Below are 24,953 nucleotides of genomic sequence, written 5' to 3'. Positions count from 1 at the left end.
AGAACATCAAGAAGTTAGGATAATTGCATAATATGCATAAAACATCAGCAAACAAGAAGAGGTTAGTTCTTTAATAATCATTAGCATAAAAAGGGAAAACTTCTGGCTCATTACATTGAGGAAATCAAAGTTAGGAGAAAGATTAGACTGAATCCTCCATATTAGCAACAAGCCAGGGCTATTGACCAAGACTGGCTGTGAAAGATAATTACCTATGATAAACAAAGGAAAAAAAAGGAGAAAAAGAAAAGGTTTTAACAACCAATATACAGAAATTTTTATTCACAAGCTTCATAATAGATCACAGACAAACGTGTGGTCTTCTTGTGAGACTTCTCGTTTTAGAGGACCCGGAGCTGAGCAAGGAAAGCTGCACAAAGATCCAAGAAGAGGAATTGTGGGCCCTGAACTCTCTGCAGATCAAGCAGATACTTCTCCTCTCGAGTTTTGTAAAGCTGTTCGCAATAGCAGCAAAGATTTAGGGGAAGTTCTAATCAAAATCAGCACCTTATAAATAATTATATAAGACACAAGCAATAGTATGATTTAGCCATAACATTAAGAGACTTCTAGTTAGAAGGGAGCTATATGTTTGCTTGTTATGTTTTACTTTGTTAAGGATGTCTTATACTTATGATTACAATCAAGCAACAATAAGTTGGTGTCTCATAGTTCACTATTTTCTATTGTTTATGAACTGTCAGAAAGATAAATTACCTGCACTTCAAACTTGACCACATTCCTGGAAACACCATCATTCTCAACAATTGCTGGTTCATCCCCAAAGAAATGATTACTGTGCACAGGATTGTTAACCATGCCTTCATGATGCCCAGGAATGCCTGGAATCCACCTGCATTTCATGTTGTAATGCCCAATCTTTTTCCAACACACATTCAGTTCTTGTAGAGCTTTGAGAACTTCAGTCATTATCTGTCTAGGCTGGGCTCGAGACTGTCAAAAGTTAGTTGAAAAGATAATCATTATTCTTTTCTTATAAGCAAAACAGTATAAGATATAATCAAAGAAAATTGTAAATAATATTTTGATGAGCAAAGAAACCATTTGCCCTGCCACTGCTGTACATGTGCGACACAATGAATGTGATTGGAATGGTTGCCTGATCCATTAAGCAATGGATTCAACTAGATAACCTTAAGAAATGAAAACATTATTTTTCTTAATAATCAGCATCATATGCACGGAAGCAAGTCAAGAAGTTAGGTTGATCCCTACATTGAACTGTCTCACAGCTGCCGCATTTTGGCTTTCCACCTCATACCATAAGTCACATGAGAACAAGATAAAATCACTAGAGTCTAACCTGAAGCCCAAGAGCCCATTTCCTCTCAGCTGGGAACTGGGTTCTTAAACCCATTCCTTGATAATCCACATATCCTGGAAACCGCTGCCCAACAGCTCCAGCTTCACTACGATTGAATTGATATTCCTGGAAAAATACATCTAATACATATCAATACAAGGCTTGAAATCTAAAGAAAATATAAACATATAGAACAACAACAATATACAACTACTGGTTAGATAGATAATACAAATGGTGAACAAAGTTAATAAACACTGTTCAAACAGGAAATGGAAAGCCGTCAAGCACCACTTGTTAAGATAATAAGACCCACTACAAAGATGGTTCAGATCAGAAAAATTAACTGGATCATGTGAAGTAGATCCATAATCCTTTGGCAATTTTAATAAGCCAATCTACAGAGTGGGGCCCACAGAAAATGGGATGCCATGGATTTACAACCTATTCAGAAATATGCTACATACTCATACCAAAAATGTAATGTTTAAAGAATGTTTTTTTTTTTTTTTTTGATAGGTGGAATATTAGATTTTTAGCAGCAGAAGGTCAGGAGAAAGAAACACACCAAAGATTCCTGAAACTCAGCTCCAAGATAGCCACTGGAAACACGGAAACGGTTGTCCAATAGCAAATAGTATGCAACGGTAGCCTGAAATATTTTGCAAGAACTCAGAAAGCAGAATTGGAAAATTATAATAAGTTTTTTTTTTTGAGGATCTGGAGGATAGAAAAGACACAAGGAGTTTGAAGGGTCAGGAATGGTATACATCATTTTGTACTCTGTTGCGAAGAGATTCAACAAGTAGATTCCTGTCAAATCCCATCTTAACCACTTCCTGAAGAATCTCCTCATCAATCTGCATGAGGTAAAGCAATGAGTGAATTAATTTCATGCAGCTGTTCACAGAGTATAATAATAATACAAAGAACAAAATGTATGTAACCCTTAAAGGAACCATGCATCAGAAAACATCAAACTGAAATTTGTAAATCAAGCAAGGGCAGAAAAACTAGTCATAGTAAATGCTAGACGTCAAGAAAACTATGTCTATGAGTTTCAGAATCTCCAAGTTTCAAAATTTATCAAGGATACGCAGCTTCTACAATTGATACAAACAACACTGGATCTTTGTTTAAGGTAATTTTTTCAAATAGAAAACAGACATCCTTGTTTAAGTTGTTAAGATAGTCCAAACTATTCCATACAGGCATAATGCCAGTTTGCAAGCAATGATGGAAAACAAATAAGCAATCAAATTATCACCAAACCTTTTTTGCTTGTTGAATTGTGTCAGGTGGGGGTACAGCCAAATAGCGAGGAAGATGAGCTTGGAACCATGGGTGCTGACGAATCTCAGGAATTGTCATTCGCTTCATAGGGTCAACTATGAGCATCCTTGGGATCAGATCTCTAGCACCAGTTGATAAATGACTAGGAAGAGTATATATCCCACCCTAAAATACAAATGAAATGGGTTTATGGAGCAAACATTTTTAATCTCAGAAAATAATATATGATTGATAGGATAAAATGTACTCTTTACAGGATAAGAGCATTTAAAAATAACACCAACAAAGGGAATATGAAGGCAAGAGATAAACACATTGGATCCCACATCACCACCCAATTAGTCACAAGAAAAAGAATTCAATTAGACATTAAAGTTCCAAGAGTTTTCTAAGTAAAGGAGGATGGTTTTGTGTTCGTGCATGGTCAAGGAATTGAGGAAGAATTATGTGTGAACTGCAATGGGAAGAGTGGCTGTGGGAATAGTGAGTCTGGCATTTTTCGGTGGAGGAAAGGATTGGCTAATCAGTTCTTTCTCGTTAAGAAGCTCGGAATTATTTCCTAGAATGTTAGATGCTTAAATGAGGGGAAGGAAAGTTTTTGAAATCTTTGTTGAAGGATCATGGGATTGAGTTGTTTAACTGCAAGAAACAAGAATGAATTGCATATGTAAAGAGGTCATGGGGAATGCTGGTGGAGATTTTTTTTGGATTGAGTAACCATCAACAGGAATGGTATAGCTTCTAGTGTGTTGGTTATGAGGGATAAGAGGGTAAAGATCGTAAGGCTAGATATGGGCGCCTTTAGTTTTGTGCCACTTCAGGAATCTTGAGGATAGGATTGTGCAGTTTTTATCAAGGATCTACAATCCTCTGAAGGGTAAGGGGACGGGAAGAAGGCACTTTGGAAGAAGTTGGGGCCACTAGGGCTCCTCTGTCCTGCCCATGGTGTGGTTTTCTTCTTGGGAAGCAATTAGGGTTAGATTCTTACGATTGATCAGTTGATGTGGGAGGGCAGGATCTTGGTTATGTAGTTCTATTTGTGTATGTAAGAGTAGTCAACTAGTCTTATTTTTTTTTAATCAGAGTCTAACTAATCATATTCTTCTTCATTGTGATGTAGCTTGCTCTCTTTGAGCCTCAGTGCACTGAATTTGGCATTTCCCAAATGCTGCCCTTTTCTGGTAAGGAACTCTCTTAGTCTGTTGGAGGGGCAGCATTTTTGGCAATGGGATAAAATTGGAAAACCATGCCCTCGTGCTTGTTTTAATATTTATAGGAATGGAACCAGACGATGAAATTTTCACTTTTAAGGCTAAAAGATCATTACCTCTACTCTTTATTTGCGGGGTCTACTTATTCCTTGGAGTTTGTGGAGCTTGACCTTTTTATTTTATGGAGAATTTGGTGTTACCTCAGGGTCCTTCGTGCTTTGTAAGTCTTTCCATGTATATTTTATTTTGATTCCTTCTTCACGCTCTTAATAAATCATTTCCTGGCTATTGAGAAGCAACCATTTCATACAGAAAACAAAAGTGGTTGCCCCATGTGTTGCTCTGTACTATGGTCCTTCACACTCAAATAATAATTTCTGTGGATAATGTTTCCTAAATATTTTAAACCAACCCTCGTAGATTTTTCATATTTGGATGAGAATACTTTCCTGATGTATCTTTTACATCTTTTGGCACATTGTCTTTATGGGAAAAGAATATATATAAGAAAAACTGGTACCTAATGCAAGGGGGGTGTAATGCAGGAAGTATACAAAGCAACCCACAGACCAAAAAAAATACATAGAGTACTCCACCAAGACCAATCCAACCTAAAAAAGTTGAGAAAAAAAAAAAATCACTAACTCCACTGGATAATTAGACCCCAAATACAATGTTTTGCATAATAGGCTTTTCACAACTAACTCCAACAGCTCTAAACCTTCAAAGATTCTTCTGTCTCTCTCTTTACATATTTTAGTTCTAATACAAGCTTTATCTTCTAAACAAAAAAATAAAAAGTAAAAGGACAAAAAAGAGCAATGCAGATCCAGCTAAGCTGGCACATGCTAAAAGTTAGTGAAGTAAATTTAGAAATACCTTTATTTTCTTGAAAAGGTTGGGAATGTTTTCATCATCAAATGGAAGAGTACCACAAAGAAGAGCATACAAAATAACACCGCAGCTCCATACATCCACCTCAGGTCCTGCATACAATCTTCCAGATATAACCTATAAAATGGGACACTAATTAGAACCTTAGAAATTTCAACCATTATCATCATATATTAAAAAGTATTGTAACTCATCTCTCAACCAAAAATTAGGAATTGTCTTATATTATAATGCTGCAAACTCCTTACCTCTGGGGCAGCATAATTTGGGCTTCCACAACTTGTCTTCAAAAAATGACCATCTCTCATGATATTACTTAAACCAAAATCAGCAATCTTCACATTGCATTTGGAATCCAAAAGCAAGTTCTCAGGTTTAAGATCTCTGTGAACTACCATATTCCTGTGGCAGTACTCCACACCAGAAATTATCTGTTCAGGCAAAGAATTGACCAAATGTAAATTTATGGTTAATTCACAAACATTCTATTGACTCGGTTGAGAGAGATGAAGGAAAAAGGGGGACAAATTTCATAGGAAAATAATAATTTCTACCTGTTGAAAAAAGTTACGAGCTTCTTCCTCCTGTAGCCTGCCCTTCTCTACAATGTAATCAAAAAGCTCTCCAGACTTCACATACTCCATCACGACAAAAATATCACTGGGTGTCTCTATAACCTCATAAAGTCGAATGATGTGAGGGTGCATGAACAATCTCAATATTTTGATTTCTCTTCTCACTGCAGAAATCCAATCATGTGAATCTCTGATAATTATCCAAATTCAAACCCCAAGGTAAAGTCACTAAAATTAAAGTCAGCTAATCCTTATTAAATCCTGAAACAATGTATAAAAAAGCACACAGAAGAGCAACAAATTGATAATTAAAAATCAAGGGGATAGGGCCAAGGGTACAACACACACAATAAGCATTAAAAAAAAATTAGTTCTAAAAATCAATTATCTTTCACAAAATCATAGAACCAATTAAAAAACTTGAAAAATTAAGTAGAACTTCCATCCTATGGCAATTTCAAAGCAGTGATGGAATTTAGGACACTTGTCCCTATTGACAAGTGGAGTGGTAGACACTTGCTCACAGCATGCTCATGTATACCAATGTTGAAAACTACGATTACTCATTAATGGTTTATCAAGTTTAGTGGATTCACCCTCTAAAACAAAAAGTTCTCCTGGATGGATAATATCAACGACTTGACGTCCACCTCATACATCCGCTATGGTCATTTCATAACCCATTTTTATTTTTATTTTTTGTATGATCTTGCTCACTATACCTACCACTCTAGATATAAAATATATAATTACTCTTGCTCCACACCTTCCTCGAGATGTTCAGGTCATGATTGATAAGGGCATTATATAAGGCATTTATATTTCTTCCGTACCAATTCACAAATAAGGCTATCTAAAACACCCAACATTATAACAATCTCCATTCCCATTGCATCTTAAGACCACTCCAACAAGGATTTCAAAAAGATATCCTTCAATCTGTGATTTGGAAACTCTTCCTCATAGAAGATCCTTCCATTATGCTCTTTTCAAATGTACTAAAATAAACATATGGGAACCATGAGTCAAATCTTCTTTCGCCTTTTCTTCATCCCTTAGGCCTTCCATGCAAGGAAAAGGTTTTTCATTGTGTCCGGAAACACCCACTTCAAACCAAAATTTGCTAAAATGATATTTCACAACTTTTTTGTTCTGTATCACTGAATTAAAATGTGACTTAATGTTTCTTCCCTATCTTTGTAGAGGCTACATCCATTAGTCATCATCCACCCCTTCTCATGAGGGTATCTATGGTTAGGGTCTTTCCCCCCAAATTGCTTCCCATGCAAAATTATATGCTCTCAAAGTATAGAACTTCCAAATTTCTTTAACTGGGCACCTCTCTCCACTCCTACCACATAAAGAACTATAGTAGGGCTTAACACAAAAGTTTCTTATCCTATCTTCTTTCCACTGGAAGCTGCTTGCCCCTACTCCTTGCACTTTCACCGAATAAATGAGCTGAAAATTTGAATAACCACATCCATTTCCCAATCTTAAAAGTGCCTTCTATGTCGTATAGACCAACAGCCTCCATTCCTTCTCCCTTCCCACAAATCTGCTACAGTAGCATCCTTGTGACCTTGTCAGAGGCTAAACTGAAAAGCAACAGGAAAACCAATTTCAAGGGGCTCACCCACCCATCTATCACACCAAAATTTAGTGTCCATACCATTTTTACTTTAAATAACTGTCCTGATTTTAAAAGGATCTCATCCTCTTCTAATGATTTTCCATAAGGTTACTCTAAAAGACCTATCACCTCTAGAGTGCTCCAATCCCCATCCATTTCCTCATATTAGGCTTGGATGAACTTTCTCCACCTACTGGCATGCTCATTGGCAAACCTCCACAACCATTCACCTAGTAAGGCCCTGTTTAATAACTTCAACCACCTAATTCCCAAACTACCATCTTGTGTATTTTGGGGAACTATGTTGGTGTTTCCTTTTTATAATATTCTCTTCCTTTACCTATACTAAAAATAAAAATAAAAAAGTTCCCAAACCACCATACTTTTTATCCTTACAAACAATTCCTCATCTCGCTAGATGCATTTTCATTCCTTCTAGGTGATTATCCCACAAAAAGTCTCTTTGAATTTTTTCCAATCTAATCCTTACCCTTTCGGGAATTGGAATAAGGGACATGAAGTAAATAGGAAGGATGAGGGGAGAGAGGATCAAATATAGATGGATAGATGGATAACTTACACATATGTATAAAAGCTTGGACTTTGTTGTGTATGGCAAGTGCCATAAAGATTCAAAACCCCTTTAGGTTTTCACTTTAGTGGCAAATTTAATCATTATAGCAAATATACAAATCTACATACAAACACACACTCACACACACACACACACACACATATATATACACATATATTTATCAGTACAAATCTACACATACATAGAGATAAGTTGACTTTCATTTGCACGGCAACTCCAACCCCTCTGGATTTTCACTTAAGTGTTGTCTGTGGAACTTGTCCCCATTGACAACGGTGTGTCAGGTATTATTGTTTTACTTGTGGAATAAAGGACAACATGGGGTTTCAGAAAGATGGGGCTCTATAGAAAGTAAAGTTTTGGGATCAAATAAGAGGGAAGGTCTTTTATCTTTAGACAAGAAAAAAAAAAATTTGATTGTCTATCCAAGAAATTCGGGTAAGGACAAAAAAAGACACTATAAGGATTTAATGTTTCAAATTATTAATGGTCCTTTTTATAGAAGAAATAACTCCATGGAAAAAATTAGAATCAATGGGAGATGGCTGGAGGAGGAGAGGGAGGTAAGAGAGGGGGTGGTGCATGCTTTCCAGCAGTTGCTGACAGAGGAGCAATCTTGGAGAGCTGACATTGAAGGGCTGCAGCTGCAAAGTCTAAGCCATGCTGAAGCTGAAGGTCTGGAACAGCCTTTCACTGAGGCTGAAATTTATGCGGCTTTGATGGGGATGAATGGTGATAAGGCACCAGGCCCGGATGGGTTCACAGAGGCATTTTGGCAATCCTGTTGGGAGTTTGTGAAAGAGGAAATTGTGGAGTTCTTCCAGGAATTTTTTGAGGAAAAATCGTTTGCCAAGTGCCTTAATTCTACTTTCCTAGTCCTCATTCCTAAGAAAGGGGGGTGGAGGACTTGGGAGATTTTAGACCCATAAGTTTGATTGGGGGATTGTACAAACTTTTGGCCAAAGTGCTAGCCAATAGAATTAAGGGGGTGTTAGACAAGGTGGTGTCGCCGGATCAAAATGCTTTTGTGAGGGGTAGACAGATATTAGATGCATCACTCATAGCCAATGAGGTGATTGACTATTGGCTTAAACGAAAAGAGAAAGGGCTGATTTGTAAGCTGGATGTTGAAAAAGCCTATGATAGTATGAATTGGAGTTTCCTCATGAAGGTCATGCGAAAGATGGGCTTCGGGGATCGTTGGATGAAATGGATTTGGTGGTGCATTTCATCGGCAAGCTTCTCTATTCTGGTGAACGGGGTTCCAGCCGGTTATTTCCCCAATTCTAGGGGGCTACGCCAAGGAGATCCACTTTCCCCCTATCTCTTTGTGTTGGGAATGGAAGTTCTAAGCGCTATGTTAAGAAGGGCCGTAGATGGGGGTTTCATTTCAGGTTGTAACATTCAAGGGAGGGGGGGAATGGAGACAAATGTATCCCACCTATTATTTGCTGATGACACGATCATTTTTTGTGAAGCAAGACGAAATCACATGACCCACCTAAGCTGGATTCTGATGTGGTTTGAGGCAGCCTCTGGTCTTAGAATAAACCTTGCTAAAAGTGAAGTAATTCCGGTTGGGGAGGTGGAAGATATTGAGATGTTGGCGGTGGAGTTAGGGTGCAAAGTGGGGACCCTTCCTTCAGTCTATTTGGGGCTGCCTTTGGGAGCCAAGCACAAGGCCAGGGCTATGTGGGATGGGGTTGAAGCAAGAATGAGAAGAAGGCTTGCCTTGTGGAAAAGACAATATTTGTCAAAGGGTGGGAGGATTACCCTTATCAAAAGCACTTTGGCTAGCATGCCTATTTACCAATTGTCTCTTTTTCGCATGCCTAAGCTAGTTGTAAAGAGACTTGAAAAAATCCAGAGGGATTTTCTTTGGGGAGGGGGAAGTGCGGAAAGAAAACTCCATCTAATCAATTGGGAGGTGGTATGCACCCAAAAGGAGAGTGGGGGTCTTGGCATTCGGAGAATTGATTTATTGAACAAGGCCCTGTTGGGGAAATGGATTTGGCGGTTCGCTTTTGAGGAAGATAGCTTCTGGAGGAAGGTGATTGGGGTGAAGTATGGCCAGTTGGGGTTTGGGTGGAGAACTAAGGAGGCCCGCGGAACGTTTGGGGTGGGGGTTTGGAGGGACATTATGAAGGAGTCGCCTTGGTGTTGGGAGAATATAGAATTCAAAGTGGGCAAGGGGACCAAGGTAAGTTTCTGGACTGATATATGGTGCGGAAATGAGGCGTTGTCCCAAGCTTTTCCCCAGTTGTTTGCTTTGGCGATTCACAGGGATGCATCGGTAAATGAGATGTGGGATTCGAGCCTTGGTCAAGGAGGTTGGAATATAAGATTATCTAGAAACATCAATGATTGGGAGTTGGACGCCTTGGGTGAGCTGTTGCATATGTTGAGGGACTTGAGGATCTCTAGTGAAGAGGACGCAGTGATATGGAAAGGAGCGGAACACGGTCGCTTTCGGATTAGAGATGCTTACAAGCTGTTGACAGGGTCTAATGTCATTACTTTCCCGAAAAAGAGCATTTGGGTGGACAAGGTTCCAACCAAAGTTGCTTTCTTTGCCTGGGAGGCTTCTTGGGAAAAGGTTCTAACTTTGGATAATCTTCAAAGACGGGGTTGGCAGCTTCCAAACCGGTGTTTTTTGTGTGGTTGCGAAGAGGAATCTGTAAATCACATTCTTTTACACTGTACAGTTGTAAAGGCGCTCTGGGAGATTGTCTTGGCCTTGTTTGGGGCTAATTGGGTGTTCCCAGAGAAAGTCAAAGAGTTGTTAGAAAGTTGGAGGGGCCCTTTCGTGGGGAGAAAGAGAAAAAAGATTTGGTCTTCCATTCCTTTGTGTATTTTTTGGACGGTCTGGAAGGAAAGAAATAGATTAGCCTTTAGGGGGGATCTCTAGCTATTCAGAAGCTAAAAAATTCGTTTGTTTGTAATTTGTGGAGTTGGGCTAGGGTGTATATGGGAGAGGAGTCCTCTTCGCTCTTAGGTTTTTTGGAATGGCTTGCCACTCCCTAAGGGATGGTGAGCGTTACTTTTATTTTTGTGTAGGCTACTTTGTATACTCCCTGTATGCTTTGTGGCTTTTTGCCTAATTTTATATACATGCGCTCATTTATCTAAAAAAAAAAAAATTATTAATGGTCCTTTTTTATGATACAATTTTTTTTATATAGGCAAATAAGAGTGTATATATATGTGCGTGTATCAAACTAATATGATAAACATTATATGCCAGAAGTAAGGATGAAAATATCAGTAATTACAAATATATCGGTACTTCCACTTTACGGATATATCAAAAATATATCGACAGATATTTTGACATAAACTATCGGTGAACCTAAAATTGATCAGAAATTATAAAAATGCAAGAAAAAACTCTTAAAAATAAAATTAGAAGTATAATAGAATTGTAATTGATATATATATAATATAATTTATTATATTTGATAATAATATTGTATGTGCTAATAAAAAAATATGAATTTCATAAGTATATATTTATTATTAAATTATATCAAATATTGCTCGATAATAATATTGTGATATTTGATTATAATATGTATAATTTAAAAATATATTTAATATTAAAATTATAATTCATTTAATTCAATTGTATTAAATGATATAAAATAAATGATAATATATGTATAATTTTTAATACTTAATTAATATATTAATGATATTAAAAACATTATGAAGAAAATTATCACGATAATTTTTATATTTTTGGTATTCAAATAGATGAAAATTTTTCATTTAATTATAAAATAATTATAATTAATTTGTTCTTTAAAACTTTTTTTTAAAATTATATTTATATGTTGAATTTGAGTATATATTTATTTAGTGCTACTTATATAACAAGGGCAAACTTGCCCCAATGGCCGACTCAAAGCATTGCAAACCTTTTGGCAGGGGTTCGAGCCCCCGTAGCAAAGAAAAATGTAAGTCATTTTTGAAGTTTGACTGCACATGCCGCGTTGACCGCCCCAAAATATCGCGATAAACCAACAATAAATAGGTAAAATATCAATAACTTCCGAAAAATAAGCGAGATTCACAATAACCATGGAAAAAACCTTAAGGAGCCCCATTAACCAAGACTGAGAATCTAGCTATTGAAATGTAAACCCTAATCAACCCATTTCTAACCAAAGCCCATTTTTCGCATCACCTCCAACAGAAATTTAATCAGATAGCAGCAATTTAATGATAGGAGTGTCCATATTCACTAAAATAAAAGCACTTAAGAGCATGCTATATTATTGTTAAAACAATACACTATTACATATATTGAAAACATAACTTTACAAATGCTAGAAGACATGACACCAAAAAGTTAAATCATACAAGACCCAGTGACAATTTAACAATCATAACAATCTACACAAAATGACACAATACAATTGTTAACTTACTGGGACAGACAAGGTCATTATCCAAGCAAGTGAACCATACCTTTTTCTTCCATTTCCATGTTCTTTATCTTCCGACGGTTAAGGATCTTGATAGCAACTTTGTGTCCAGTTAATGCATGTTCTGCAATTTTAACCTTACCAAATGAACCAATGCCAAGGGTTTTCCCCAGCTTATAGTTTGGTAAGAACATATCCACACCACCACCACCCCGCCCAGTTGGTCCATCCATTTCCCTGCTTAAGTTTGAAGAAAAAAATCAGACAAAACGGATTATGGAAAAGAACTAAAACATGCATAATGCGTTAAAAAAAGTGAGAACAAAGTGTTGTCTCATTGGCATAGACTAGATTCAATATAAAGAATCAAGCTTGCATCACATGTAGACGTCCATGTGTGCATATATTCATATGATAATAATTAAAAATTTGATAGTAGTTATGACCTCAAACTTCATACTCTAAGCTCAGTCTTCTCAGTAAGGAATGGTACCGAGCATCTATACCTCTTTTTTGAATAGGCAAATGGATAAAATGTACCAATCGGTAACTAAAAAAGAAGGGGGTGCTACCCTAGTACACATTTGTTATACAAGTCCGCACCAAGGCCAAAGAAAAAACAAAAAACAACACCCATGGCTACTGGCCAAGAATCAGTACTTCAATTACCTTCTAATAATCCATCCAACAATTCCAAAGAATATGTTAAGAGCTAGATATAATTTTACAGAATTCTACTATAATTCCATAAATACATGCGAATAGCTTCGTACCCAAGGCAGCCCATCTTGACATAATTAAAGTTTAAAACACCAATGCATCTCGGAGAAGGATATAAGGATATGAAGGATAAATTAAAGGTCGCCCCAGATACCCATATTTGAATTTGTAGATCCAGGGATTTGAAATCCCAGACTCAAAATTCTCTCATCAGGAAAAAATGATCCAAAACAGAGGGATCCGAAACCCAAAATTCCCAAATCCATTTTCTGGATTGCACAAAGCGTTGCGACAAGCACTTTCTGTGCACGAAACAACAGAAGCCGTCCCACAGAAAGAACCCCCAAAATCAACGAAGGGTAGTTAAAAGAAAATCCAACCTCGACTTTATCCAAACAAAAAGAACCCAAAAGCAGAAACGAGAAACGAAATCCGAACAATTCTATACAAAGTCTGAAACAAAACCCCAAACATCCGCATAATTGGGGAAAATAAAAAAAGAAAAGAAATCAAATCGAGGGGTTAAACCGTCTGAATTAGGGATTGCGGCCAGCCAATGCAGGGGCTCTTGTCGAATCCATCAAAACCTCACAATCACGAACCCTAACAACGACTCAGCTAAAAATGCCGCCCACATACATATGTAGAGAGAGTGAGAACGAGAGAGAGACATACGATTTTATCACCAAGAGGTGGAGACGAAATCAGCGGAATTGGCGTCTAAGAAACTCCTTGTTCCGTCGATCTTCCCTCTCAAAGACGGAGACTGTTCCTTGCTTTTGCTTTTGTTTTTCGGGGTATGAAATTACGTGAATCGCCCTCGGGATTTCGTTGCTCCGTGCTGTTTTAGTTCTGAGGGTTTGTATAGGAGGGGCAGAACGGGACGGGAATAATGATAGCGGCGGGGAGCATATTTTAGAGTAAGTACACGCTAACAGAGGGGAGATTACAAGAATCCAAACCACTAGGGGAGATTATTAATTTGTAATAATAAAAAGAAAATTTCCAAACTATTTTTTTAATTCTATGGAATGAAATTAAAATTCAATTATTTTGATAAAAAATAAAGATTTGTTAAAAACTAATTAAAATTTTAGTTTATTAGTTTTATTATCTAATTACTCGATAAATGATGATTTAATTTACTAAAAAATCAGTCCCTTTATTCATTAATAAAGGATCAATATTTTTATTTTTAGTTTGCAGAAATATCAAAAAATAAATAAAAATTGCTTATAGCTGCATTGATTCCAGACTTCACCAGCTGCATGTGGTAGACGCCAAGAAGCAAGAAAAAAGAACGAGAAACAAAAAACAACTCCTCTTAGTCAAAGCTCGAGCATCAATCAATAAACCTATCACCATCGTTGAATAATCATTTCTACGCTTAAACAAAGATTTGATTGTTTGATCCGTGATAAGCTCTGCATATTATGTTGTCCAACACTGTCAAGAGAATATGCAACCGAGACAGAAATGGAAGCCTGCAAAGAAGTATATTGAAAATGGAGACTGCAAGGAAAAGAAGCTGGAAGCTGTAGCCTGTTGAATTTTGGACTTCTTCTAACGGTAAATGAGATACTTTCCAGACAAACCATCAAGCACAGGTGTTCTACGCTTAATCTATAATACATGAAAAAAAATACAGATGCTAGTGGTTTTATACAACCCGTTTCCAGTCATTGTCCCGAGCGAAACAGTGGCAGAGAGATATGTGATAGCATGAACCACCTTGTAAAGAGGCATGTTTTAACCAGGGATGGACCCAAAGCGATAGCCAGCTGCACCCCTCCATGAATAGTATGCAATCCGGGTTTCATAGAATCCTGCAGCCAAAGGTTTGGGTCAATGTGATAGCAGGCAGACAAAACCAAGTTATATACAAACATGAATTCAAGGGGGAAAGGCAGAAAAAATGGAATATCCTTATAGGTTATGTTTGGTTCCTGGTAAATATTAAGCAAGGGAGAAAAAATGATAAGAAAAATGATTTTCTTATATTTCTATGCCATAGAAAAAGAAGAGGGAAAATGCTAAACGATTTTCCTTCCTATTTTCCTCGGGCTATGCTCAGTTCCTAGAAAGTACTAAGGACAGAAAGAACAAATTACAAAAGAAAATCACATATAGTTAAAAAAAAAAAAAAACTAATATGTAAAAGAGTTAAATAAGTGAAATGAGTTTCAAGTAGGATATAATAATAATTTATTCACTTTAAATCTATTTTTTATTTTCCTTCACTTTTTCTTTCCTTTTAGTTTTCTTTTCTATTTTCTTTCCCTTGCATTTTCCTTTAAACTTTCCGAGAACCAAACAAAACCTTAATCTTTTCAATTCTCAACTGTCCAATGGTCATCAAATGATCTCCCTTGATTTAGGTTTCTTTAATTGTAATTTTTGGCTTGGATAAAAGCTGTTTCTTAAAGTTTCTACATTCATGGTTGAATTGCTCTTGGAGGGATACTATCTGCTCTGTGCTGACTGCTGAATTTTGGATGGTTTGTCTGGGGGTGGTCAAGGGTGGGATTGTTTGGCTCTTTCCTTGCTTTCTTTTAGTCTTGGTTCACATTGTATCTTCTTTTCTTTTTTTTTCGGATAGGCAATAAAGATATATTGAAAAGCACCAAACAAAAGGGGGAACAATTTAAATACACCAAAGATATACAATGGGTGCTAAAAGTACCAATGAAATTACACCTTGTATGCTTCTTTCAGGCTGTGCTTATGCCCCTGTTTTAGTAGGCACTGTTATCAATACAACTTACTCTAAGTTTCCTATCAAAGGGAGAAAACCCTGCTTAAGCTATTGCTAACCTGTAGTTCAACCTAGAAACCTTGTTGACACCTTAAAATGATTCATTGGTGGTCTTTGATTATGCTAACTTCTGTCCTCAATCTGTAGTTTTTGGAGAATGCTCGAAGTTAACATTAATCCATGGTTGACTACAGGGATACTGATACTCTTTATTATACTACATTTTTTTTTTTCTATTTTTTTGGGAATCTCTGTGGTAATTTGCTTGACCAGAAATGTTTGTGGTATTGAACAATTTTCCTTCAGAACCCATCAAACAAAACAATTTTCCTTCAGGACTGCCAAAAGAGCTGACAAAGTGTTTCATTTTTCTCCACTTTTTTGTGAATTTAAAATTTTTCAAACTTAAAACAAATCAAGTTTAAATGCATGATCACTAGTTGAGAAACCAGGACATCTTGACTTGCTGATGTTCAAAACTTTTTTGGCAATGCTAGGAGCAGAATCATGTTTAGTTATCCAAAGAAAAAGTAAGATAGTTCATCCTAATAGCCAACTTAGTGCTAAAAGTAGTTGTTTCCCTTACTGTTGGCTCCCTACTACTATATATCTCTGTGCTTTGATACCTAATCACAGAATAAGGTTGGGGTTTCTCACAACCCCAAACAAATCCAAGAGAACACCCTTGTACCATTTCAAATAATCCATTTAACGCCTATGCAAATGAATTCCCGAGGTTTTAATATATTCTTTGAGCCAGTGAAAATCTGTCATCTCTTCTACAGATGGAAGAAAATTCATGGCCTTAAGGTATAATTTTTCTTTTTCTGGTTCCATAAATTATTCTTATCAAATGAAATCTTCTGTCCTAAGATGGTCATGAAGACAGCAGACAGTTGCTTTCCCAACTGATTGCTTCTCTTCTAGAAGGGGTAGAGTTATTATTCTAGTTTACTAAACAAAGCATTTACCCTAAAAAAACTATAACATGCAAATTTTCTTATAGATTTATTGATTTGATCTCATCTATAAGCAATTCACTTTTGATTGGGATATAAAAGAAGCAACAGATTCTATTATAGTTTCCTTTAGGCTATATTTGGTTCTCGGAAAATTTGAGAGAAAATGCAAGGGAAAGAAAATGGAGAGGAAAAGCAGAAGGAAAGAAAAAGTGAAAGAAAATAAAAAATGAGTTTAATATCAATAAATTATTTGTATATGCTTCTTCAAACTCATTTAACTTATTTCCCTCCATTATATAAAGATTAAATAATTTAAAAATATATAAATTTCTAATGAATTTTAATTATATTATATTTTATTTTCTTTTGTATTATTTACGGTGAAACCAAATATGAGAAAACAATTTTCCTTAACATTTTTTTTTCCTTCCTTAGTACCTTACAAGAACCAAACATAGCCTAAGGGATTCATACAAAAATCACAAGCTGTATAAACCGTATAAATAATTATTAGCATCCAAATCAATTATATACATATGCAAGAAATCAAACCAAGCAGTGGATTTCATTGTAGTTTGGACCACAAGCTCCATAAAATCAAAGTGTAGACAGAAAAATTTTCAATTGATTCCATTATAATTTGGAACACACGGTCCATGGATGAAAGTGCAGATCAGAAAATTTTTCAATACATACTCTGAGGATAGCAGAGTAAGGTTTCCATGGACAAAGGATAGATAGCCTACAGAGCTGGGAGTTTGTAGTCTGCTCTCAATACCCAACTCAGCAAAGCTAGTCTACTCTCTTGCCTATTGATACTTACCTCTGTTCCAATCTTTTTCCACGTTGTCCCTTGAGGAAGCTCTACTATTCAAAACCTTATTGCATCACTCCTGTTATTTTCATACTTCTTTATATTTAGGGTATTATTTCTTAACCTTTTGACCTCCTTTAACTTTCTGTTCTAGAATCTCCAGCTACCACCCACTGCTTTAATAAAAAACTAAACTGTTCAAGTCCATGATTATATGAGCACCTCAAATGAAAAATCTACATTTTAAGTAGAAATAAAGCTTGGTTCAACTTGACAAAAAGAAAATCCCAATTCAAAGAATCGCTCCAAGGAAACTGAAGAGAAGTGTAAATATAGGCAATTTTTTTACTGATACTCCACATTTAGCATTCATTATATAAACAATTAGAGGTTTACCTCTCAAACCAGTCAATATAAATGGGCAAGAAAAAGAAATAGCAAAAAATATTTCAACATACCTGGGAGGAAGGTGAGAGCTCCAAGGGCTAAAAGACCATAGGCCTGAGACCGGTCTCCTCCCATGTGACCTGTGAAGATAAAAAAGGAAAGAAAGAGAAGCAATATTCCGAGCAAAAGAAGGAAAAGTGCCAGAGCAATGGATTTCCATGGGATTTTATCAAAGGATTTTGGTGTATAGTCAAACCGAGGGTCAAATTTACTATCATACTCATTGTCTTCATCACCAAGAAGACGACTATACCGCACATTGCGCCTGGATGCCATACCAGTCAAACCAAGCTCTTAGTAACTGTCAAAGGAATGCCCACAAGCACCTGAAGTTTTCAAGTTCAAATCAAGGCAGGGTACTACAAACATCAAACTACCAAAAAGAAGGACGAAGAGAAATCTGAATAAAGATATAACAAAATGGTGTAAATAGTGTAGAAATTAAATACGCATTGACCCTGCCACATGAAGAATTTCATAAAATGTAGGAGCAAACCCAAGTAAGTTAACTTCAAAGCCATGCTTAAGGTTCAAAAACCAAACAAAGTTTGAGTACCAAGATTAAAACTCAGGAACACAGGACAGCACTGCATCTTGCAGCCTCAAGAGAACACATGCAGACTCACTGACACAGGTGTATACGCATGAACGGAATCTGGGATCTAGTCCAATTATATCCATTGATCCAAGCATATCTAGTTATTTTTGCATATCTCGTGATAGTCCCGTGATATGAGGGAAGTTAACAGAATAATAATAATAATAATAAATAAATAAATAAAAACTGGAAATTATCAAGATCTCATTCCAACAGCCAGAAGGAGTAGACTGTCCAAAAAATAAATACTGCTATTTGACCTGTTTTTCATGGACAACATGACAATTTTTGCCCACAAGAGCAGAAGAAGTGAAAGGAGGAAAAAGAAAATCAAAACAGAAATCAAGGCCACTCATGGATTTCCGCTGAGTCGTAGCCCACTTAGGGTTATCGTTTGGTGCCCCATTTAAATTTGTATTGATTCTCAAATCAATCAATAGAGAGAAGGTTGCTAAAATGCAGTTGAAATCCATGAAGTATCCTGTTGCCATCCAATTGATCACGAAGAAAAATCTAATAGAGACCTTCTGCCTATAAGCAATGTTCCGAAGAAAATGCATTTTAATTTTGGTAACATTGCGCGGGTGCATACCAATTAACATAGCAAGAAAAAAGAGAACAGCAGCTTATGACTCCTAACAGAAAACCCAGTCAGAAGACATCGAAACCCATTAATCAAAACCACCATATAAAAAAGAATATGGACAATCTAAGAAGAGAATTACTGATTTGGATCTCATCAATTACACAACAATAGAAGCCATAGATTTCCTTGAAATTAGAAGAAATTATGAGAGATGCGGTCGAAGAGGTTGATTAGGGCTTCAGAAGAGACTCACCGGTATAATAGATCGCCGGAATGGAGCTAGTCGCGCCGCCGGTGGGGTCGGAGGAAAGGAGAATAACTGGGAAGATGAGTCTGCCCGGGGCATAGAATCAAAGAAGCGGGGCGGTTGACTCTGACTTTTTCTTGTTACGGCCTTTTATCGACCGTCCATTTCAACTGTGATTATTATTATTATTATTATTATCTTTTAGTTTTCAATTAAATTATTGAGTTTTGATTCTAAGCTATCGAGAATTGAGATAAAATTTAATTGCAGGTATCCATTAATTAAATTTATTTATTTATTTTAATTTCAATAATTTAGCACATGAGCGGCTCAATTGGACAAAAACAAGTATAGGTTTTTAACTAATTTTTAGTTATATGCCATTTTCTTTCCTATTTTGTTTTTTAGTAAAATCAAATATGCAAAAAAATAAAATAAAATAATTTCTCCTATATTATTTTTCTTTTCTTATTACTGCTCTTCCAGAAAAATGTGGGTCCAAACATCTTAAAAAAAATGTGGCACTCAAGAAGATAATAATTTTTTAATCAAAAGGAGAGGAATGGAGTTAGATGTGGCTCTCATTTTCTTTGATTAAGTTATGGGAGGGAGAAAGTGGTTGTTCAAAACTTATCCTTCCAAGTGATGGTAACACATTTAGAAGGAGCATAAACATTTATCTACACTTGAGTCTGAACCAGGGTGTATAATAGGACAATAAGCCATTTTCATGGCTATTCAACATGGGATGTATCTACACTTCACATCTCCATCGTGGTTTCTTTTCTTCTTGTTGGAACATTTTATGCCACTTATTTTATTCATAAATTAGTAGGGTCTCCATCCATGATTAATTTTGTACATATCAAAAAATGAGACTAATCATATCACATTATATATATGCTTTAACATCCAAAACCATGCCGGATTTAAGTGAAAAATCATCTTTTCAAAAGACCATTTTCACAAAAAAAAAATAAAATCAAATCAAGTGAGAAATTGTCTCTTAAAAAGACGATTTTCGCAAAAAATATATATATGTGATAAATTCTCACTTGAAAAAAAAAAAAAAAAACACGTAAGTGGAAAATCGTCTCTTGAAGAGACAATTTCCATACCACTTTTAAAAATGAGAAATTCTCACTTCAAAAAAAAAAAAAAAAAACCCTTCAAAAATCCACTTTTTCATTCTTTATTCTATTTATAAAATAATACAATTATTATAAAATATATATTATAAATTAATTAATTTTATTTACTAAATTTAATATATAAATAACATACTAAATTTAATATAAGATAAATAATCTATTTTTTTTCTCTTACTTTGGAATTAAAAAAATTATTATCAATTTATGTGAAAAAAATGAGTTTTAAAAACAATTGTTATTAATTTATTATATAATTATTTAGTATATTATTTTTTTTTTTTTAAAAAACCCAAATGAGAAATCGTCTCTTCAAGTGATGATTTCCACATTATCTTTAAAAATGAGAAATTATCGCTTCAAAAAAATAAAATAAAATAATAATAATAATAATAATATATTAAAGGTGTATTACTGGCTATGGCAAGATGACAAGCTACGGTGGAGATGATCATCAAAATAAGTGATATGACCCAAAGACATGCCCTCCCTCCACACACTTATTTAGGATTTCTCACTTTTAAAGGTGGTGTCTCTTCAAGAGAAGATTTGTAAACTTTTTTTAAATAATTATTTAATAAATTAATAACAATTGTTTTTAAAACTCATTTTTCACATAAATTGATATTAGTTTTTTTTTAATTCCAAAATAAGAGAAAAAAAATAGGTTATTTATCTTATATTAAATTTAGTATGTTGTTTATATATTAAATTTAGTAAATAAAATTAATTAATTTTATAATATATATTTATAATAATTATATTATTGTATAAATAGAATAAAGAATGAAAAAGTGGATTTTTGAAAAGTTTTTTTTTGAAGTGAGAATTTCTCATTTTTAAAAGTGATATGGAAATCGTTTCTTCAAAAGACGATTTCTTTGATTTATTATTATTATTATTATTATTATTATTATTATTATATTTTAAGTGAGAATTTATCACTTTTATTGTTGTTTCTTGAAGAGACGATTTCTCATTTGGTTTTTTTTTCTTCTTTTAAGTGAGAATTTCTCACATATATATATATATATATATATTTTATGTGATCACTTGGTTTTATTTTATTTATTTGAATTCGTCTTTTGAAGAAATGATTTCTTATTTCTTAATTTTCTTTTTTTGTGAAAATCGTCCTTTAAAGAGATGATTTTTTACTTACAAGTTATTTTCTCTTTCCTATTTAGACAAAACTACGGTAGATTTAAAATTATTTTTTATATTATGATGATTTAAAAATTATTTTTTAAAACTACCATACTTGAAAAATCCACCGAATGTCTCATAATCTTCCAAATTTCTGTGCATTCCTTTTCATAGATATTTAAAACTACTTGTCTTATTCAATTTTACAGTGACTCATTTCAAAATGTTGAGGAACAGGCAAAGAAGGACACAGGCAGTTGAAATGTATGGTAGATAGGTATACTAACTCCAGTGGTGGTTGCCGGAGTCATTTTCAAATTTTAGAAAAAAAAGAAAAGAAAAAGAAGTCATGATTAAAATAATAAAAAATTAATATTTTGTTACTTTTTTCTTTTTCTTTTTTTACGAGTATGGAAAGTTGGAGAAAGAAGACAACAAATCACAATTTTCAAAAATAGCGCTTATAAAAAGTAAAACATTTATATAATTTTTATTAAAAAAAAACATAAAAAGAAGTAATTTAATATGAGGTTCATTTGTTCAAATGCCTATACCATTTTCCTTCTATAATAATTTTTATTAAAAAAAAACATAAAAAGAAGTAATTTAATATGAGGTTAATTTGTTCAAATGCCTATGCCATTTTCCTTCTATTTTCCTTTTATAATAATTTTTCCCATTTTCTCTGTCCGTTTTATTTTACAAGTAGTAAAATGTCTACAATAACCTTGAAGATAAAACTTTATCCTACACTAATTTAACATCTATAAATTAAAGTTAATTTCAAGAAAATTTATATAAAAATATCATAAGACTATATCTACTTGATAGGATAGAATATGATAAAATTTGTATATCTTAAATATTATATCTCATTCAATATGAAATATATATATATTATAAAATATGATTTTTAATGGAGTTTGATATCATTAGATACATATTCTTATAATATCTAAGGTAATATATCCAATAAGATATATTATGTTATGTTTATATTTAGTTTGTAAAATAAATTAAAAAAATAAAATATATATTATTTTTTATTATTTAAAATAAAATTATATTATATTTCAATATTTTTTATTTAAAAAATATGACATTTATATTACATTTTATAAGATTCATCATTAAAATATCTAAACTTTATAAGTAAAAAATTTTATATTATGTTATCAATATATAAAATAAAAAAAATGAATTTATGATATATATATCCTACATCATGATTCAGGATTAATATCTTACGACAAAATGAATATAAAGAAAAAATATTTATAAAATATCTCACACTTATCATATCCTATAAAATTAGATATGATATCTTTTCACTTATCAATTTTCATATTATATCTCAATCAAACATAATCTAAACTAATAATGAGACTTTTGGCTCTTATCCATGAAAATATTATTATTATTATTATGTTATCAAACTCATATCATGGATTTGTCATCTTGAACCCTACAAAACACGGGTGAGCCATTGTTTTTTGAAAAGCAATATTATTGCAAATCTAAAATATAAGTTTTATTTTCTTTTTAAAATTAAAAATATTTATATTAAAAAATCTAGCAACCCTTCTGAATGCAAAAACGAGCCCAATTAAGAAGATGACCATCCATTTGGTAGTTGCTTGGTAAGTTTGGTGGTTGGGAAAAGAAAGGAAAAGAGGAAGAGAACTTTTCTTGGGCTCTTCCAAAAAACAATTTTTTTCCCATCTTCTTCTCAAATGGAAGAAACCCCATCTGCGGATATGGAGATCAGAGCAACAAAGATTGTGAGGAGATCAATCTTCATCTTTCTCAAGGATTATCAGTTTTTCACCAACATCCCGGTTCTTCTCATGCTTCCTTTCTCTGTTTTTGTTCTTCTCTTGCAGGCCTTTTCCTCCTCTTCCACTTCACCACTTTTTGTCATCCATGCTCTTGGATTTTCTCCCTCTTTGCAGCTGTTTTTGCTTAGTGATTTTGGTGTTTCTTACAGCATCTTTTCCTCTGTTTTCAGTCTCCCCTTCACACTTTCCTCCCTTGTCATGGCAAAGGGTTATATAATTCAAGCTTTGAATCAGCATAAAATGGTTCTTCCGCCATCCTTTTCCTCTTTGGTTTCAATTTACAGGTCCCTCTTCCTGACCCAAGTCTGCAATTCAGTGATCATCTTCACAGCCAACGCAGTTGCCTTCTCAGTTCTGTTCATGGGGTTTAATTCCCTTGAATCATTTGACTCTTCATCGAAAAATCCTCTCATACTGTTTGTTGCTGGATCTTTTTCTTACTCCTTTCTGGCCAACACCATGGTTCTCTGCAACTTTGCTTTGGTTGTGACAGGGATGGAGAATTGTTCCGGGTATTTGGCAGTCTTTAAAGCCTGCAGTTTGCTGAGGAGGTGTGGGAACTCAAGGGCTCTGCTGATGGCTCTGCCAGCTAATTTGGGTGCTGCTGCTGTTGGAGCATTGTTTCATTACCGAATTGTAAGAGCTTATCACCTTTCTGGAAGGCCAGGCTGCATTTATATGGCCTTGGAGGGGTTGCTCATTGCTTACTTGTATTCCCTCCTAATTGTTCTTGACACAATTGTGAGTTGTTTGTTCTTCAAGAGCTGTAAGCCAACTTTTCAGATGGATCAAACTGGTGGATGCCATTACCAGATAGAGCTTGTCAAGGGAGAAGACAACGGCACTTATGCAAATAGGAAAATTCCATGAGTAGCTTTTGGAGGAATAGACTATCTTCTAGTTTCTGTACATACAAATGAAGAACAAAATTCAATCTAACACAGATGCAAATGAAAAACCAAACCATACCAAGAGCTGAAAAAACAAGTAGGCCAACTTGGTTTTCTTTTACCTTGTAGGCACATAGCTCTTACAGATGATCATAGAGAAGTTGGTTGTAGCTTCTTACATTTTCCTTTCATAGAAAAGTGAATTTAGCGGCAAAAATTGCAGCAATTCTAATCTTTTATTTCTTTAATATTTTTCAGAAACAAAGAAATATGGAGTGGTTTGGCAAGAAACATGTATGAGTAATTCCATTTTTAACAGAAACCAAAAGCAAGAAGGAAAGGCGCTGCGGCAATGCCATGTTTTTCTTCTTGGACACCAATATGTAGCCCTTCTTTTAGAACAAACAGTTTTATGTGGGAAAGTTGAAAACAGTTGATTGGTCTCCCACACCATTTGGGAATGTGGAATCAAATATTTCAAACCATTTTTGGTTGCAGTTGAGGAGGCACATCCAAATTTGTCTTGTTCTCCTAGTAACATAAAGGTTTATGGCAGTTTAGCTCAAAGAAGATGATGCCTTTTTCCAGATGAGTAGACACATCCAAGCCCTTCTAATTGAAGTTTTTTTGGCAGTTTAGGTCAAACAAGATGATGCCTTAAACATAACTAGCTTCAAATCATGGCCAGAGGCAAGGAGGAGTTTACTACTTTGCCTCTAGAAGACTTGTACTGATAACATAAATGTGGACTGCCATCATATTAACCATTGTTCAGGATTTAGCTATCTATTTATATACGATTTCTATTTGATTTAGAGTATGGGCCACCTAATGTGTAGAGAGCCCAATG

General features: G+C 34.6%; 3 protein-coding genes across 7 annotated transcripts; 1 reads left to right on the top strand and 2 right to left on the bottom strand.

The window, feature by feature from the left end:
- Nucleotides 1–50: 50 nt before the first annotated feature.
- On the bottom strand, nt 51–13,574 carry LOC117929895 (SNF1-related protein kinase catalytic subunit alpha KIN10). Of its 5 annotated transcripts, none has more exons than XM_034850339.1 (11): nt 13,348–13,574; nt 11,996–12,192; nt 5,277–5,461; nt 4,971–5,153; nt 4,708–4,839; nt 2,597–2,782; nt 2,095–2,184; nt 1,893–1,976; nt 1,325–1,450; nt 718–954; nt 51–455 (listed from the first exon to the last, which is right to left on the bottom strand). In XM_034850339.1, the coding sequence occupies exons 2-11, from the start codon at nt 12,183–12,185 to the stop codon at nt 342–344; spliced, it is 1,527 nt and encodes a 508-aa protein (XP_034706230.1). In that variant the 5' UTR covers nt 12,186–12,192; nt 13,348–13,574; the 3' UTR covers nt 51–341. The 5 variants fall into 5 exon arrangements, with proteins under 5 accessions (XP_034706230.1, XP_034706228.1, XP_034706229.1 ...); XM_034850337.1 differs by having other exon boundaries at nt 11,996–12,189; XM_034850338.1 differs by lacking the exon at nt 13,348–13,574 and adding an exon at nt 13,201–13,334 and having other exon boundaries at nt 11,996–12,189.
- Nucleotides 13,575–14,151: 577 nt separating this feature from the next.
- Nucleotides 14,152–19,197, bottom strand: LOC117929575 (transmembrane protein 230). Its single transcript, XM_034849892.1, has 3 exons — nt 19,088–19,197; nt 17,662–17,976; nt 14,152–14,498 (listed from the first exon to the last, which is right to left on the bottom strand). Exons 2-3 carry the CDS (start codon nt 17,924–17,926, stop codon nt 14,422–14,424), a joined length of 342 nt encoding a protein of 113 aa, XP_034705783.1. The 5' UTR covers nt 17,927–17,976; nt 19,088–19,197; the 3' UTR covers nt 14,152–14,421.
- A 3,935-nt stretch (nt 19,198–23,132) lies between these two features.
- LOC117929929 lies at nt 23,133–24,083 on the top strand. The gene has a single exon (XM_034850374.1). The coding sequence runs from the start codon at nt 23,133–23,135 to the stop codon at nt 24,081–24,083; it is 951 nt and encodes a 316-aa protein (XP_034706265.1).
- Nucleotides 24,084–24,953: the final 870 nt, after the last annotated feature.

Source organism: Vitis riparia, chromosome 14 (assembly GCF_004353265.1).
Source record: "Vitis riparia cultivar Riparia Gloire de Montpellier isolate 1030 chromosome 14, EGFV_Vit.rip_1.0, whole genome shotgun sequence".
In the NCBI taxonomy this organism is placed as follows: domain Eukaryota; kingdom Viridiplantae; phylum Streptophyta; class Magnoliopsida; order Vitales; family Vitaceae; genus Vitis; species Vitis riparia.
Note: the sequence above shows the minus strand (reverse complement) of the source record. Positions and strands in the feature narration are given on the sequence as shown.